Source organism: Octopus bimaculoides, chromosome 2, assembly GCF_046866305.1.
Source record: "Octopus bimaculoides isolate indiv1 chromosome 2, ASM4686630v1, whole genome shotgun sequence".
Lineage (NCBI taxonomy): Eukaryota > Metazoa > Mollusca > Cephalopoda > Octopoda > Octopodidae > Octopus > Octopus bimaculoides.
In genome coordinates, this window is record NC_142929.1 from 63,798,584 (window position 1) to 63,813,485 (window position 14,902).

The 14,902-nt window shown below is 36.3% G+C and overlaps 1 protein-coding gene across 4 annotated transcripts in view; it reads right to left on the reverse strand.

Annotated features, from left to right (window-relative positions):
• Positions 1-2,857: 2,857 nt before the first annotated feature.
• The window catches only part of LOC128251080 (uncharacterized), a 334,287-nt gene continuing 322,242 nt past the window's right edge, over positions 2,858-14,902 (reverse strand). For all 4 annotated transcript variants that reach the window (XM_052977429.2, XM_052977434.2, XM_052977438.2 and 1 more), the window contains 2 exons: positions 8,699-8,906; positions 2,858-8,035 (listed from right to left, as the gene is read on the reverse strand). In XM_052977429.2, the coding sequence (XP_052833389.2) occupies positions 3,554-8,035; positions 8,699-8,906 (4,690 nt within the window). In that variant the 3' untranslated portion in view covers positions 2,858-3,553. The remainder of the gene's footprint in view (positions 8,036-8,698; positions 8,907-14,902) is intronic.

The window sequence follows — 14,902 nt, forward strand, 5'->3', positions numbered from 1 at the left end:
CACCTGGAATATGCTTGACTTAAGCTTAAATAGCAATAAAAGTAGGGGTACAGAAGCACACTCCGTCATAGGTGTATGTCGAATTGCGCAGCATGACGGTGAACTAGATGGTACTATAGTATATCTGGAGTAACAGATTCGTGGGTCGAATATGATCTTAGAGCGAAAGATCTGTATAGGTCTAAGTATTCAGAGATGCTCCTATGAGCTTCAATAACATGAACAACAATAATCACAATCCCCCCCCCCCATCTCTTTCCTCTCCGTTGAATTGCCGGTATATAATGGACTCCTTCCGCATGGTATCCCGACTACTGTTTAATTACCATGGAATTGTTTATAGATAATAGTAGTCTTAGAAATTAATTAGCTTCATGAAAACAATAGTTATATGCTTTTAAACAGTCGGATATTTGACAGTTTAAGAATAATAGACCTTATTTTCGACCATACACTCACAACAGGGGATATTATATATATATATATATATATATGTATATATATATATATATATATATATATATATATATATATATATATATATATATACACACACACACACACACATATATATATATATATATATATATATATATATATATATATATATATATACACACACATATATATACATACATATGTGTGTGTGTTTGAACGCGCAAATGTACAAGTATTTATATAAATGCAAGATTTTAAGTATTTACAAAGAAATGTCTGTTTACATTTGTTTGAGCACTTTTTGATTATTGTAATGCCATTTCTTTTCATATGGAATGACAAAGGTGCAATAAATATGATGCTAGAATAATATATATATGTATGTATATATGTGTGTGAGTGTGTGCGTGTGTGTGTGTGAATGTGCATGTATGCTTGTATGCATGAGTATATATATATATATATATATATATATATATATATATATATGTATATATATATATATATATATATATATATATATATATATATATATATATATATATATATATATGTATGTATGTATGTATGTATGTATGTATGTACGTACGTACGTACGCACGTCTGCTTGTGACCATGAATATATAGGTGTGCGTGTGTGTGTAATTTCAGGAATAAATATTTAAATAAATAGATACATTTTTGACAATAAAGATTTGTATTAATCCATTATGCTTGAATCACTGGCTTCTTTCTTTTAGAAGTAAATGGTACTGCTTCTACCATCTTATCCAAAGTTCATCATCATTATGAATATCATCATCACCATCGTCATGCATATCACCACCGCCACCACTACCACCATCATCATCATCACCATCACCATCATCATCATCATCATCATCATTAACAAGCAACTGATTTCCTTGTAGCTTATTTCTAATGCCTATTTGCGCTACTTATTCGTCTACTTTGCTTATATGCAATGTGTTATTTTGGTATTGCAGCTTTTTATTGCAATGTGTCTACTCGTGTTATTTTCTGCATGTTGAACATATTTGTAAATGCTGGCGTTTTGATATTGCATTTGCTTGAAGATTTTATATATTTTCCAAAACTTCTATTGACATATTGTTTCTACTTTCAAAATTATTATAATCATTATTAAATCATTATAATAAAAAAGAACAAAAGACATCATCATCACATCATCATCATCATCATCATCATCATACGTGTGTGGCAACGACTAACCAAATTGTACTTCACTTATGCTTTGTAAAAACTTTTGGTACATACTTTGTTGCAGAAGTCAATGCGTAGTGAAAAAGAGAATTGCTCCATTTTTAAAGTCATTTAAAAGCTCATATTCCAATAGAATGATGAAGGCAAAACGTTGTGGAACATTGAAAGTTGGAAGACTGGACAGGCATTAAAGAACCCGCCAATCACTCATCTACCACAATTACAGCAACAAAACAACATAAACATGAACTAAACTCCAAACCATCAAAAACAAAAGCAGCAACATAAATATTCAAAAGCTCTAAAAAAGAAGATCGTTGAAGTGATGACGTATGTAGACCAAGATATAAAGATATAGCAATGCAAGACGATGGTATCGACGAGATTGTCTCAAGAGCAACATTCGCTAAATATTTGAGTAGAACAAAAGCTAGCGGTTTACAAACATTTGCTGAATACGATTACAGGTGTTTTGAAGGATTTGAAAGTGAAAGTAACTCACAAAATTCTGAAAGGAACCTTTGGAAATCTCCGGAAACCAGATTACCCCATCTATCCCAAATAAAAAGGATACTACCTTTACACTTTTTCGTCTAATATGGCTACACTAAAACAAGATTATATAAATTCACGTTAGTGCTAGCTGTGAAGCAGCGTTGCTTGCTTTACGTCCCCAGGTCACTAGGTAGTTATCTTCAAAAACACTCAAAGTTATGGTGTCCACAAAACGGTTATTGAAAGGTCAAAATTTAGGACGTTCTGGCAGATGAACTTTACGTAAACAAGCCGGACTTGTTTGCTGATATTTTGGCAGCTGAGAGGAAAGCAGTGTTTCGTATTTCTGGTGGAAATGACGAAAGTGGTTTTGTGGTGAACATAACTAAAAATACTTTCCTTTCCTCTTTGACTAATCCTCTACCAATTTCTTCATGTTTTAATTCAAGAAGAAAGTGATAATAGGGAGTAACGTGCTGTACTTCCTTTCTAGAATATTTACTGAAAGGTAAAAGGAAGTAGAGGTTATGAACCGTGTGAATAGGCCTACTCTTAGCATTCGTCTGTAAGTTGAAGAACAATAGCTGAAAGAAGGCATTTGATTTTGATATTAAGTCTAGTCCTGCACCTGTGGGATTCCCCTGATTCTTCCTACCGACGATTGTTTCTTCATTAGGATGTGCTTTACTTTTATTTCTCCTTTTATTGGTGTTTTCTCATACATGGTTCTCTAAAAGACTCTCTCTCACTTAATTTGTCCCTATACTGTTCCTCGATTCATCGCCCATTTGATAAATAAATAAATGATAATGATAACGACTACTACTACTACTACTTGGGTATATGTACATGGAATGTTGATATATTTATAATATAATTCTAACAATAAGAATACTTTTGGAAATAGTGTAGCGTTGATTGCAATAAAATAATATTTCTACAATTCGCACAAAGCCAGGAATTTGGGGTCAGGGTGTTTAATCTGTTAAATCGACCTCGATATTTGCCTGCTATACTTTATTTTATCGAGTTGAGAGGGATGAAAAGCAAAGTTAACCTCGGCGAGATTTAAACTCAGAACGTAGAGTTGAGCACTTAAATACCGCAAGGGTCTAACGTGTCTGCCAACCCACCACACAATAATTACATAAATATATAATAAACAATAACAACAGCGACGACGATGACGACGACGACGACGGTGATGATGATGATGTTGTTGATGACGACGACGACGACGATGATGGCGATGGTGGTGGCGATGAGGAGATGACGACGAGGACGTGAAAGAGGACGACGATGATGATGATAATAAGCTGATAATAATATTAATTAAAAATGCTTGCGAAGACAAACAACTTGTTATAAAATTTCAGTTGCAGGTTTCTTTTGACATTCATAGTACGTTCATATGAAAAGATTTCAATCTTGGCAAACCATCATTAGTTGTTATTGGTTTTATTGAACATTCTACTGCAGAGGGACTCGCAGTAATGGCTGCAGTCATTTTTACATCATCGAATTTGACCTTGTTTTCAGAATTGTTGATCAAATTATTGTCATTGTCTGTTTCGAGAACATTTTCTTCTCTCAAAGAGAGTGTTTGACATTGTATTATGTCAGTTTTGTCCTCATTATTATTGGACGATGATATGGCTTGGCACTTTGGAGAAACCGAGTTGTTGAGGCTACTGTCAAAGGAGGTTTTATGTTTTCGTTGTGGAATGTTTGAGTTATCGACATCCGTAAGAGAATGACTCGCGATATGAGTAGAGGGTAAAGTAGGACTGGAATAATTTTTGTTTAAGCGGAACTGTGACTGAGTGTCTTCAGAATCTAATGTTTGTAGTTTGTTGCTAGCTAATGTATTTTCACTGAGGTTTAATTGCTCACACGTTGAGCGTAAAACCGAAGTAGTAGAATTGGATGACTGTGGATTTGTGAAAGATTCATATTTTAATATTTGATTTGAGTCGTGTGTCATTGATGAATCTGGTTCGTGACTTTTTACGCTAATTTCCTCGAGGTTAAACTGATCACTATTCATGTCAGTATCTGAATCAACTACATTGCTATTATCGTCGAAAACAAACCTCTGAGCTAATATATCTGAAGTGAGTGAATTATCTGCTGCACTTACCATATCATCTGTATCAATAACAAAAGACTGACTACAAAGATCGTTCGTCTGAGAATTTGTTGGAGATTCGGAAAAATGCTCGTAGCAAGATTCAAAGTATATATCGGAACCGGAGTCAGATTCTGATTCAGGTTTTGTGTCCGATTTCTTAGTCATTGATTTATTGTCAATATTTTGGATTGTTTCAGCTTGACTAGATTCAGAGATGATTTCAGATCGCCTGTGTTCATTGACTTTATTGTCTAAATCTGCATTTCTGTTTCGTCTTTTATCACCTTCGAAAATATCTTGCTGTATTTGAGATGATATTTGCTTTTGCGACTCAGATTGTGTATGGGCACCTAGAATCTTTTCAAAATGCCTTTCTGCCCATCTATTGAGGGCTGTATTGCTGAGATGTGGTATCTCATCTACTTCACAAATTTCAGAACAATCACTACTTGCGTCTTGTAGTTTCTGTCTTGAACTTTTAGCTTCCATAAAGTCAATTCCTTCCTTCTTGTTATGTACATCTGGATTTAGTTCTGAATCATTTACGCTTTCCCTTTCTTTGTGGCCACTGTCAATAACATCTGCTTGTTTATCCTCTATAATTAATTCGTTTTTATCGGTTTCATCGATTACGTCTTTGAATTTAATATCAACTTTATCCATGACTTTTTTATCAGTTGTTTTTGAAGAATTACTTTCACTATCTTCAGTCTCTTCCGGAAGGTCACCAATACTATGAGTATCTATTTGGTTTTCTTCACATTTTTGCAATTCAAGTTTATCTTCCTTAGACTCATCCCCTTGATGATTTGGTGAGTGTGCATCATTGGGTGAGCTAATTTGCAAATTCATGTTTAATATTCTAGTGTCAGCAAACGGAGTTTGCGTATCTGATGCTAGCGACCCATTTTTGTGTTCTAGCTTCGGATGGTCTTCACTGACTTGTGAAGAATTAAATGTATTTTCACCTGACAAACTATCCCTCTGGACAGAATTACGTCTTGATCCAGAGTTCAAATTGGAATTCATTTCAGAAATAATATTCACATGTTTTTCAGCCCAATTTTTGATACCATTATGACTTTCTGCAATTTTTACAGTTGAAGTAGGTTTACATTTTTTCTTTGTTTCATCATTATTTTGAGGGGAATCAAGTGTAGGATTAGTTGTCACATTAGAAGTCATGCTGGAAATTTTTCGTGCATGTCTCTCTGCCCATTCACTCACACTAAGTTTATTTTGTATACATTGCTGTTCTTGTTTTCTTTTTTCTATTCTCGTTCGTTCGACATCGAGTTCAGAAGCAACTGGCGAATTAGAAGCCATACTGGAAACTCTTCGAGCATGTCTCTCTGCCCACTCACTTACATTTAATGTTTTATTTGCATCATTTTCAAATTGAACATTGTTAACATTATCTAAAGTGTCAACAGGGATATTTCTAGAAGAACTAATATCAGACTTTCCTTCTGAGATCAATTTTACATGTTTTTCTGCCCATTGACTTAATGGAAGTCTATTTTCAATTTTCTCACTGTCGTTATCATCATTAGAGCTTTCACTGTTTTTGCGAGAATTAGTTTTCACTGGAGTAACTGGCGGAGTTATGAATTCCGAAATCAATTTCAAATGCTTTTCTGCCCAACCTTTCAGACTCACTTGTTTTTCAGTTTTACTTTCTTTATCGCTTGTTAGGGAAGACGCTTTAGGGCTGATTTGTGGACTGCCTTCTGTGGAATTCATGCCACCTGGTAAAACAATTTCTGATATTGTCTGCAAATGACGTTCTGCCCATTCATTTAGACTAAGACTTGTTTTGGACGGACTATTGGGTGTGTCTGTATTGGTGTTTTCTTGCTTAGGTTGAATTTTATTTGGTGATAATCTTATGTCTTTTGATTCCTTTCTCGAATTAATTGTCGGAGGTATGTTGCTGCCGGAGCTAGTTCGTGAGTTTTTGGACTCAGATAAAGGAGTTGATGAAAACTGCGGATTTCTTAATCCAATTTTACTGAAATGTTCATTAATAGCTTTCTTTGATTGTAGGAAAGACGGACTGCTTGTGACAATGCTTGTCTCAGCACAGCATAAAGAGGAATTTCTACGATTATTGTCTCTTGAATCTTTAGTATATTCTGGGCTAGTTGATTTAGTATTTTCGTGTCTCCCTGGGGAGATTTGAGATGATTTGTAAGGGTAGATTGGGGCTCCAGGAAGTGGTATAATTGGACGAGCACCCATACTCATTCTGAATGCTGATTTTGAGAAATGTTCTTCCATTAGCTTTCTAGACTCCAAAAAAGAGGCACTACGATTTACAACTGACTCTTCATTAGAGTCCATTCTGTGTGGTTTTTTAATTCCAACGCTTGGTTCCCGATCATCTTTTCTTTCCTGTGGATTTAATTTTTTGTTGAGTTTTTGAACTAATTCTGAATGTAATGCCTGAACATTAACAGGCAAATTACTATGTTCGTTTGACTTCGAATTATTTAGTGAACTGTAGTCAGATCTTTTATTTAGAATCGAATTTTGCGAAACATTCTTCATTGACGCTGTGTCATGGGAAGAATCTTTCAAAAACATACAATTCTTTTCTTTCTCCTTAACCGAGGTGATAATAATTAATTCTTCTTCACCAAGATAGTCAAGTGAGTCACTCCGTTGACGTCCCAAGGCTAACGTGACAGATGGTTTGGTGTTTGCTGGACGGTTACCATGACTGTGTTTACTGTTAATGTCTACTTCTTGTCTATTCACGCCGTTTTTACATTTCCGATCAAAAGAAGACAAACTCTTTGGATACAGAGTATGTGTCTCCTCCCGTCTATTGTCTGAAGACTTCAATGTATTTTGCGAGAGTTTGTGCGGTAAGATATTGATATCATTGGTTTTGTTTTTACATGTGCCACTTGTCTCTTGGTTGTTCAGTTGTGATTCTTTAACATAGGATTCTTTACAATTTTCAAAGATATTAATATCCTCAAATGACGGTATATTCATGTTCTTTACCTCAATATTGTTTACGCTCCTTGTTTCGCTTGAACTATTTACCTGCTTGTTAGATTTATCAAACAGTTCGTGGAACTCTTCTGCACTCACATAATGATTCTGACCATATTGGTCTTTATAAATATAATAACCTCCTTCCGATTCTTCATATTCATAACTAGCATTGTCGTAACCAGTGACAACGCCTTTCTTTAACCTGCATCTATATCTCGCAGCGTTTCCTTCCCTTTGACTGGGACTTGTTTTAGATGGAATCGTGATAATTACTTCATCTTCATTGTCTTCTCCTTCTTCTTCTTCTTCTTCTTCTTCTTCTTCTTCTTCTTCTTCTTCGTCTTCTTCTTCTTCTCCTTCTTCTTCTTCTTCTTCTTCTTCTTCTTCTTCTTCTTCTTCTGCTTCTGCTTCTTCGTCCTCATGTTTCCTTCCTTCCTCCTGTTCTTCTTCCGCACACCTCGGTGTGGCTTCTGTATGTACCGAGGCCCATTTGTGCGTGTAAGCCTCAGGAGATGGTGTTTGTTCCTCACCTTCCGGTGAAGGCTCGAACTGCTTCTCGTTCACCGCTGATCTTTGTGGTGTTTCTATTCCTTCTTCAGCCAATTCTTTTACATCTGGCAGTTTATGTGATCCACGCGAGCAAATAAATTCCAAAATAAGTTTATTCACTTTGTCCGGTGCTTCCAACATAACCATATGGCTAGCCTCATCTACTATTTCCAGCTTCGATCCGTGGATAGTCTAAAATAGTGATAAAAGAAACGATGACATTATACATATTTTAAACAATGATTGACGAACATAGAAACCAATTACTTATTCAAATATATCGATTAATTCGAAGCATTGGAATGGTTGACAGGAAAACGCTTCTCTTTAATTTTTAAGGGAAACGTTTGGTGAAGTAATATCCTAAAGAGCATGTTGAGGAATTGATATTTGTATTTTTTTATCATATATTTCACTGGTTGATTTAATAATTTTGGGAGGCGTACACGGACGAAATCATAACTCAATTAGGTAGGTAAACGCTTTCTATTTTTAACAAGAGAGACGTAAAATAGTAAGTAAACTACATCACAAGATACTATAACAGGTAACAATATATTACAAGTTAAGTGACATAATATTATACATCAAGTATCATAATAATATACAATAAGTAATATATCTTAAAACATGTTTGGGAAAGTAGTGTAATAAAGTATTCCATAGATATTTCTCATGTGTTGATCCCTGCCCTAGCATGTAACTGTCAATTTTAAGATTTACATTTAAATATCAAATTTCAGATGTTTTGTCTATTTGTGATCAAGTGTAATTATTCAACAATATTACTCCAAATATTTTCGCTATACTTACTCAATTAAAATCTATAGTCAGTTTATATAGAAAAATACCTACCGCTTTCATTAGCTTAGCATCCTCTAATGTGGCAAAAGTATCATCTCGACCGTTTATAAGTAGTGTGGGGACGCTAATCCAACTGTGATAGACTTCATCGCCTTCGGGCCAGTCTTGACCATTGATGACATAATGTAGAACAAAAGACGGTATGTTAAAGGAAGCCCTCTTCAACATCTCGTTTTTTTGTTTGGTCTTGAAAGCTGACCTACAAAAGCAAAATACGAATAAAAGAAAAACGGAGAATAGTATATAATTACCTTAATCATTTGAAAGCGTGTTTAATGTTTGAACCACGAAAAAGTGAAACTAAGATCGAATATGCAATGAAAAGAGAAGATTTACAATAGGTGTAAGGCATGAAATTTGGGGGTAAGGTGGAAGTAGATTACATCGACCCCAGTGTTCAACTCGACCTTATTTTACCGAACCTGACAGAATGAATGGTAAGGTCGACCTCAGCAACATTTGAACTCAGAACGCAAAACAGGAAGAAATGCGACTAAACATTTTCTCCGGCGCGGCAACAACTCTGCCAGCTGGACACCATTGAAATCACAGTATATTATCTAACTAAAAATATTGAGTCAAGTGTACGAAACAACTTTGGACTGTCGGCGGAGATCGTCAGTACACGTGTAGTATTGATTTTTAAGTAAATATTCAGAACTGTATACACAGGTTTGTTATAAGGAAATAATTATTTTTAAATTATTTTGAAATTAAGGTAATTAATTATCAAATAATATTTTGAATTTCAATGCTATTTTATATTCCTTGCATTAGATATTGATTCACGCTGATGACACATCAAAAATATCGAATTTTGATATAATTATGTATAATGAAATCTAAAATGAATAATTTCACAATACACATATATACATCCAAACAATCAAGCGTATGAGCATACACATATACGCATATACGGACGAACATGTATATATATATATATATATATATATATATATATATATATATATATATATATATATATATGTTTGTATGTATGTATATATGTATGTAAGTATGTATAATGTTTACTTGGCGGCCCATTGGTACTTGAGATTCTTAGTATACTCTTGTAGCTCGGACTTCGCTTCGCCGCCATTGAGACATGGGGAACAAAGTGAATTTGAGTTGAGATGAAATAGAATGGCGCAATCATGACTTAATTGGAAACGCATTGTGACAAGCGCTCTATTACAGCATCTGATGGTGTGGTCGTTATTGTGTTATATATATAATAGTCTCTCTCGTCGAAGACGACGTATGGGCCTTCAGCTTTTGCCGAATGACCTGTACAAATGATTTGTTTTATAGTGATCAGATGTTCATGCCGTACATTAGCTCACTCTCTCCATCAGATCGACGTTTTCTGAACAGGTGCACTGTGTACCATGCGTCAGGTGTTGAAGTAATCGCAGAGCAACGCGAGATGGAGTGTTTTGCTCAAGAACGCAACACCACGACATAGCTATTGAATTACAGAGACTATGGGAAGTGCGGGTTAAATGTATCCCAGTAGTTATAGGTGCACTCGGAACTATCTCTAAAGATCTGAGCAGATAGATAGAGGTAATAGGCATAAAACCCAGTTTAGTACAGCTCCAGTAAACAGTGTCATTTGGGACAGCTAGGATACTTAGCAGGGTTCTTGGCATCTAAGGTTACTTGTTGTAGCATAATTTTCGGATTTTTTCCAACAGTCTAATCTGTTGAGTGCATATAATAATAATAATAATAATAATAATAATAATAATAATAATGATAATCATAATAATAATAATAATAATAATAATAATAATAATAATAATAATAATAATAATAATAATAATAATAATAAGAAGAAGAAGAAGAAGAAGAAGAAGAAGAAGAACAATATTCTAGTGAAAAAAATCGAATGCAGAATAGCTGTGAAGACAGAAAATCGGCTAAACACATTTTAGAAGACGGGCGAGGGATGGGTTTACGACCAGCAATCTCCTGCAGAGATTCGAACCGTACTGAGAGCCATTAAGCTAAAAGATCCTTGAGCGCCAAAACCATCTCTTTTTAATGCTAAATAGTAGCTTTTGGAATGTGAGACCATTTTGTAGACAAATTATAAGCGCCGACTAAGTCGGTATACTATATGAAATAAAAGAATTCTCGAACGCAGGAAAGCTGGGAAGACAGCTTAAGAAATCGAGTAAATACCCTTTAGAAGGTGGAGGAAAATTGGCCAGCAAACTTCTTACAGAGAATCGAACCCTGTTTCAAATTTTGGCACAATGCTAATCATTTTATGGGGAACTATTAATCGCTTCAATCGACTCAAGTACTTGACTGGTACTTTATTTTATCGGTCCCGGGAGAACGAAGGGCAAAATTGAGCTTGATTGTATTTAAATGCAAAATGTCGGAACAAATATTGCAAAGCATTTTACCCGACGTTCTAACAATTCAGCCAGTTCACTGCTGTAGCAATAATGAATGAATGAATGAATGATGATGATATAATAATAATAATAATAATAATAATAATAATAATAATAATAATAATAATAATAATAATAACTATTGACAATATGCCAATTGGTATTCTTTGAAAGATTTCAAGCTAGCAGGAAATGTATTTTCTATTGGCGAGGGTCCAACAGGAGATATTGATTTCCTTAAATACTTATTACAGTAAACTGTAATTTAACTTGTACGCACACGCACAGATAAACAGTCACACATTGTCTCTCAATCTTTCTCCTCCTCTTCCCCTCTCACTGATATACAGAGAACGAAACTCATATGCGTATATTGGCGTCATATGTTAAAAACGTGCCTTGAAATTGTGCCTTTGCATTTTAGTTGCCGCCACACTCAGTTATAAACACTTCAATACACAAGCACCTATATTTAAGTGAATACATTAGTCATACATATACGCACACATATATACACGCAACAACTGACATACCCACTTGACGAAACACAGATGCATAACCACTATGAAAAATGTATATAATTTAATTCATTTATTATTGTAATTGAGAGAAATATAACGTCATTCATTATAGATCTCCAAGGGGCCAATCACTCTCTGAGAGCAAGAATAACAGGGGAGTATCTATAATTGCATATCTACTTCAGATTATATATATGTAGATAGGCGTAGGAGTGGCTGTGTGGTAAGTAGCTTGCTTACGAACCACATGGTTCTGGGTTCAGTCCCACTGCGTGGCACCTAGGTACCAAGGATGTTACAGCTTACTTATAAAGCTGGAAATTCCAGGGTTTAGTGAAATAAATACAGATATGGAGTTAAATGCAGGTGTCATTCAAATCTTTATAATTCCGACATATGTTTCGAAGATAACATTGGTATTATTCCAGAGGGAATAAAATGATGTAAAACAATGCGATCTTCTCATCAGGGAGAAAAAGAGAAACAAAACACATCAATAAGCAATTTTAACCGAATGTGATTACTGCGTATATGATGAAGGGAACACTGGCGTGTTATTTATATATATCTATAGGCCATGGGAACGAAAATGTGCCCCAACTATGCGAACCTGTTCGTTGGCTACGTTGAGGCCCAAATATTCTCAAGTTTCACTGGTCCCACTCCCGAACTATACGGCCGTTATTTTGACGACTGTATCGGTGCGACCTCACTCTCCCGCGAACATCTAGACTCCTTCCTCTCTTTTGTCAAACCTTTCCATCTGCCCTTCACTTCTCCTGCAATATCTCTGACACTTCTGTCTCCTGTCTTGACATTTCGGTCAGCATTCATCACTCCACTCTTACCACCTCCATACACTACAAACACACAGACTCACACTCATACCTCAGCTTCTCCTCCTCCCACCCTAAAAACACCAAGCCTTCCATCCCCTATTCCTAATTCCTCCGTCTACGCAGGCTCTTCAGTGACGACCATGACTTTGAGACTAGTCTCAACTCATGGCTCGCCACTTCATCCTACGTGGTTATCTCCTCACCACTATCCACACCGCCCTTGCCAGAGCACACTCTGTGGACTGTGTACCTGCTCTCTCTCCTCGCAGCCGCCCCGTCGTCTCCCGTTTCCCCTCACCTACCACCCCACCACCCTACCTCTTCAACGCACCATTCTCCGAGCCTTCCGGCGACTCCAGTCTGACCCCTCCACTTCGCACACCTTCCTTAACAGACCCCTCCCCTCCTTCAAACGAGTCCACAATCTACGAGACCTCTTCGTCCACAGCTTCTTCCCTAACCCAACTTCCCAACTCAGCTCGTTCCCCTGCTCACCCACGCTGTCGGACTTGCCCTTACCTCTCTAACACCACCTTCTGGCTGACTGGTTCGCGGAACACCTCCGAGACATCCGACTCGGCAATGACACCCCGGTCTCGCGCCATTTCCGCTCTACCGGTCAATCTTTGCAACACCTATGTGCGTTCGGATTGTCCTTGCACAGGGGCTATCGGGACTCCTGTTTTCACCGTGAACAGGGATTAATCTTTTCTCTTCGCTCCTTTGCACCATATGGCTCCACTCCCATCTCCCCTCTCCCTCTCAGACCTACTTCCTTCCAACCACCCCTCCTCTCTTGCTCTGACTCCTATTTCCTCTCTTCACTCCTACTCTCCTTCTTTCATTTCTTCTCTCCTACCCACCTTCTCCCTTCCTCCTCTCCATCATCATCACCCCTCCTTCGTAATCCCACTCCTACACAATCCAACCCCACCTTCCCTATCCATCCCATCCCACCCACCCCTTCCCTTTCACCCACTCGCATATACCCCATCTCTACACCCCACCCTCAGCCGAACACACACACCACCCTTCCTTTCCCCACTCTCACCTCCTCCACATCCCAACACCACCACACCATACCACACATCACCACATCATACACCACCATACCACACAGCACTACATCACATCACACCACCACGCACACACTAGCACTGACCACTTCCCAGCCCCACACCATCATCCACACACATACACATACACGCACACATCAAGGTCACCAGCCCTCTTCCTCACGCACATACATGCTCTCTTATACCAACGCACACTCACCTTCGTTTTGGGATCACCACTATATAAGTATCTCCCCTTCTTCCTAGCTGTCCTGTGTGATCCCTCTGTCCGGCATTCGCCATGATAGCTCGCTGGCCACCACTACACATGCCTTATTTTCTCTACTTGTCTCTTTCTTTTCACTTCCCGAATGTTAAACTAATACATCTGTTTGTTTTTTTATATATATATATATATATATATATATATATATATATATATATATATATATATATATATGAAATATTATATTTATTATATTTATTATAGTATATTGTATTTATCTTATGATATTTACTTTACTTTATATTATACTCATTTATTGTGCTTTTAATTATTAATTTTTCTATATGTGATAGTGGATTTTCATCGATGAGTTCTTGAAAATTGGTTATTTTCCCTAAAACTATATATTTCATATATACTTTATCTATAAGGCTCAATTTAATTTTAATTTTTATAAATTGATTTTAATTGAGTTTTTTACTTGTAATTTTGGATTTTGTCCCTAATATTATTTATATATATATATATATATATATATATATATATATATATAATGGGACAAGAACGCAAAACATCCGGACAGTTAGGTGATACAAAAATGGGACAACAAAACATCCAGATAGACGCTACAAAGAAAATAAGGACGGGTCATTCAAAGTTTTCTTTCCTCAGTCGAGTACCAGATTATTTTCGCAATTTCGGCTGATTATACTCGAGATTGCTCCAATCTGGCCAGCCCCAAGGAAAAACTAAGCTAAGAGCATTAGATTCCTTGGAAGACAGCAGCAAATGTATACAAAAACAAGGACGAAAAAAACAGACAATGTCACACAAACACAATAAAAATAATCACAGGAGTTAACAACAGGTGTCTTTCGACTAAGGACGAATTAAATTAAGCTGGCGCGTGTGGTAATAAAGCCTTAGGGCAGGGATACAAGGTTTCACAAGCACAGGGAGGAATATCGTCTGAATAATTGTTAAAAACGTGTGAAATAAGTCAATGCAAACCCTTTATTTTTCTCTGTTCCAAAAAAAAAAGCAAGACTTAAAACGTACCCGTTATAAACTGCAATCCATCTTTTCTAATAGTTATCTTAGGTTCTTATACACAATGTTTATGCATGAAAATATCTAATCACA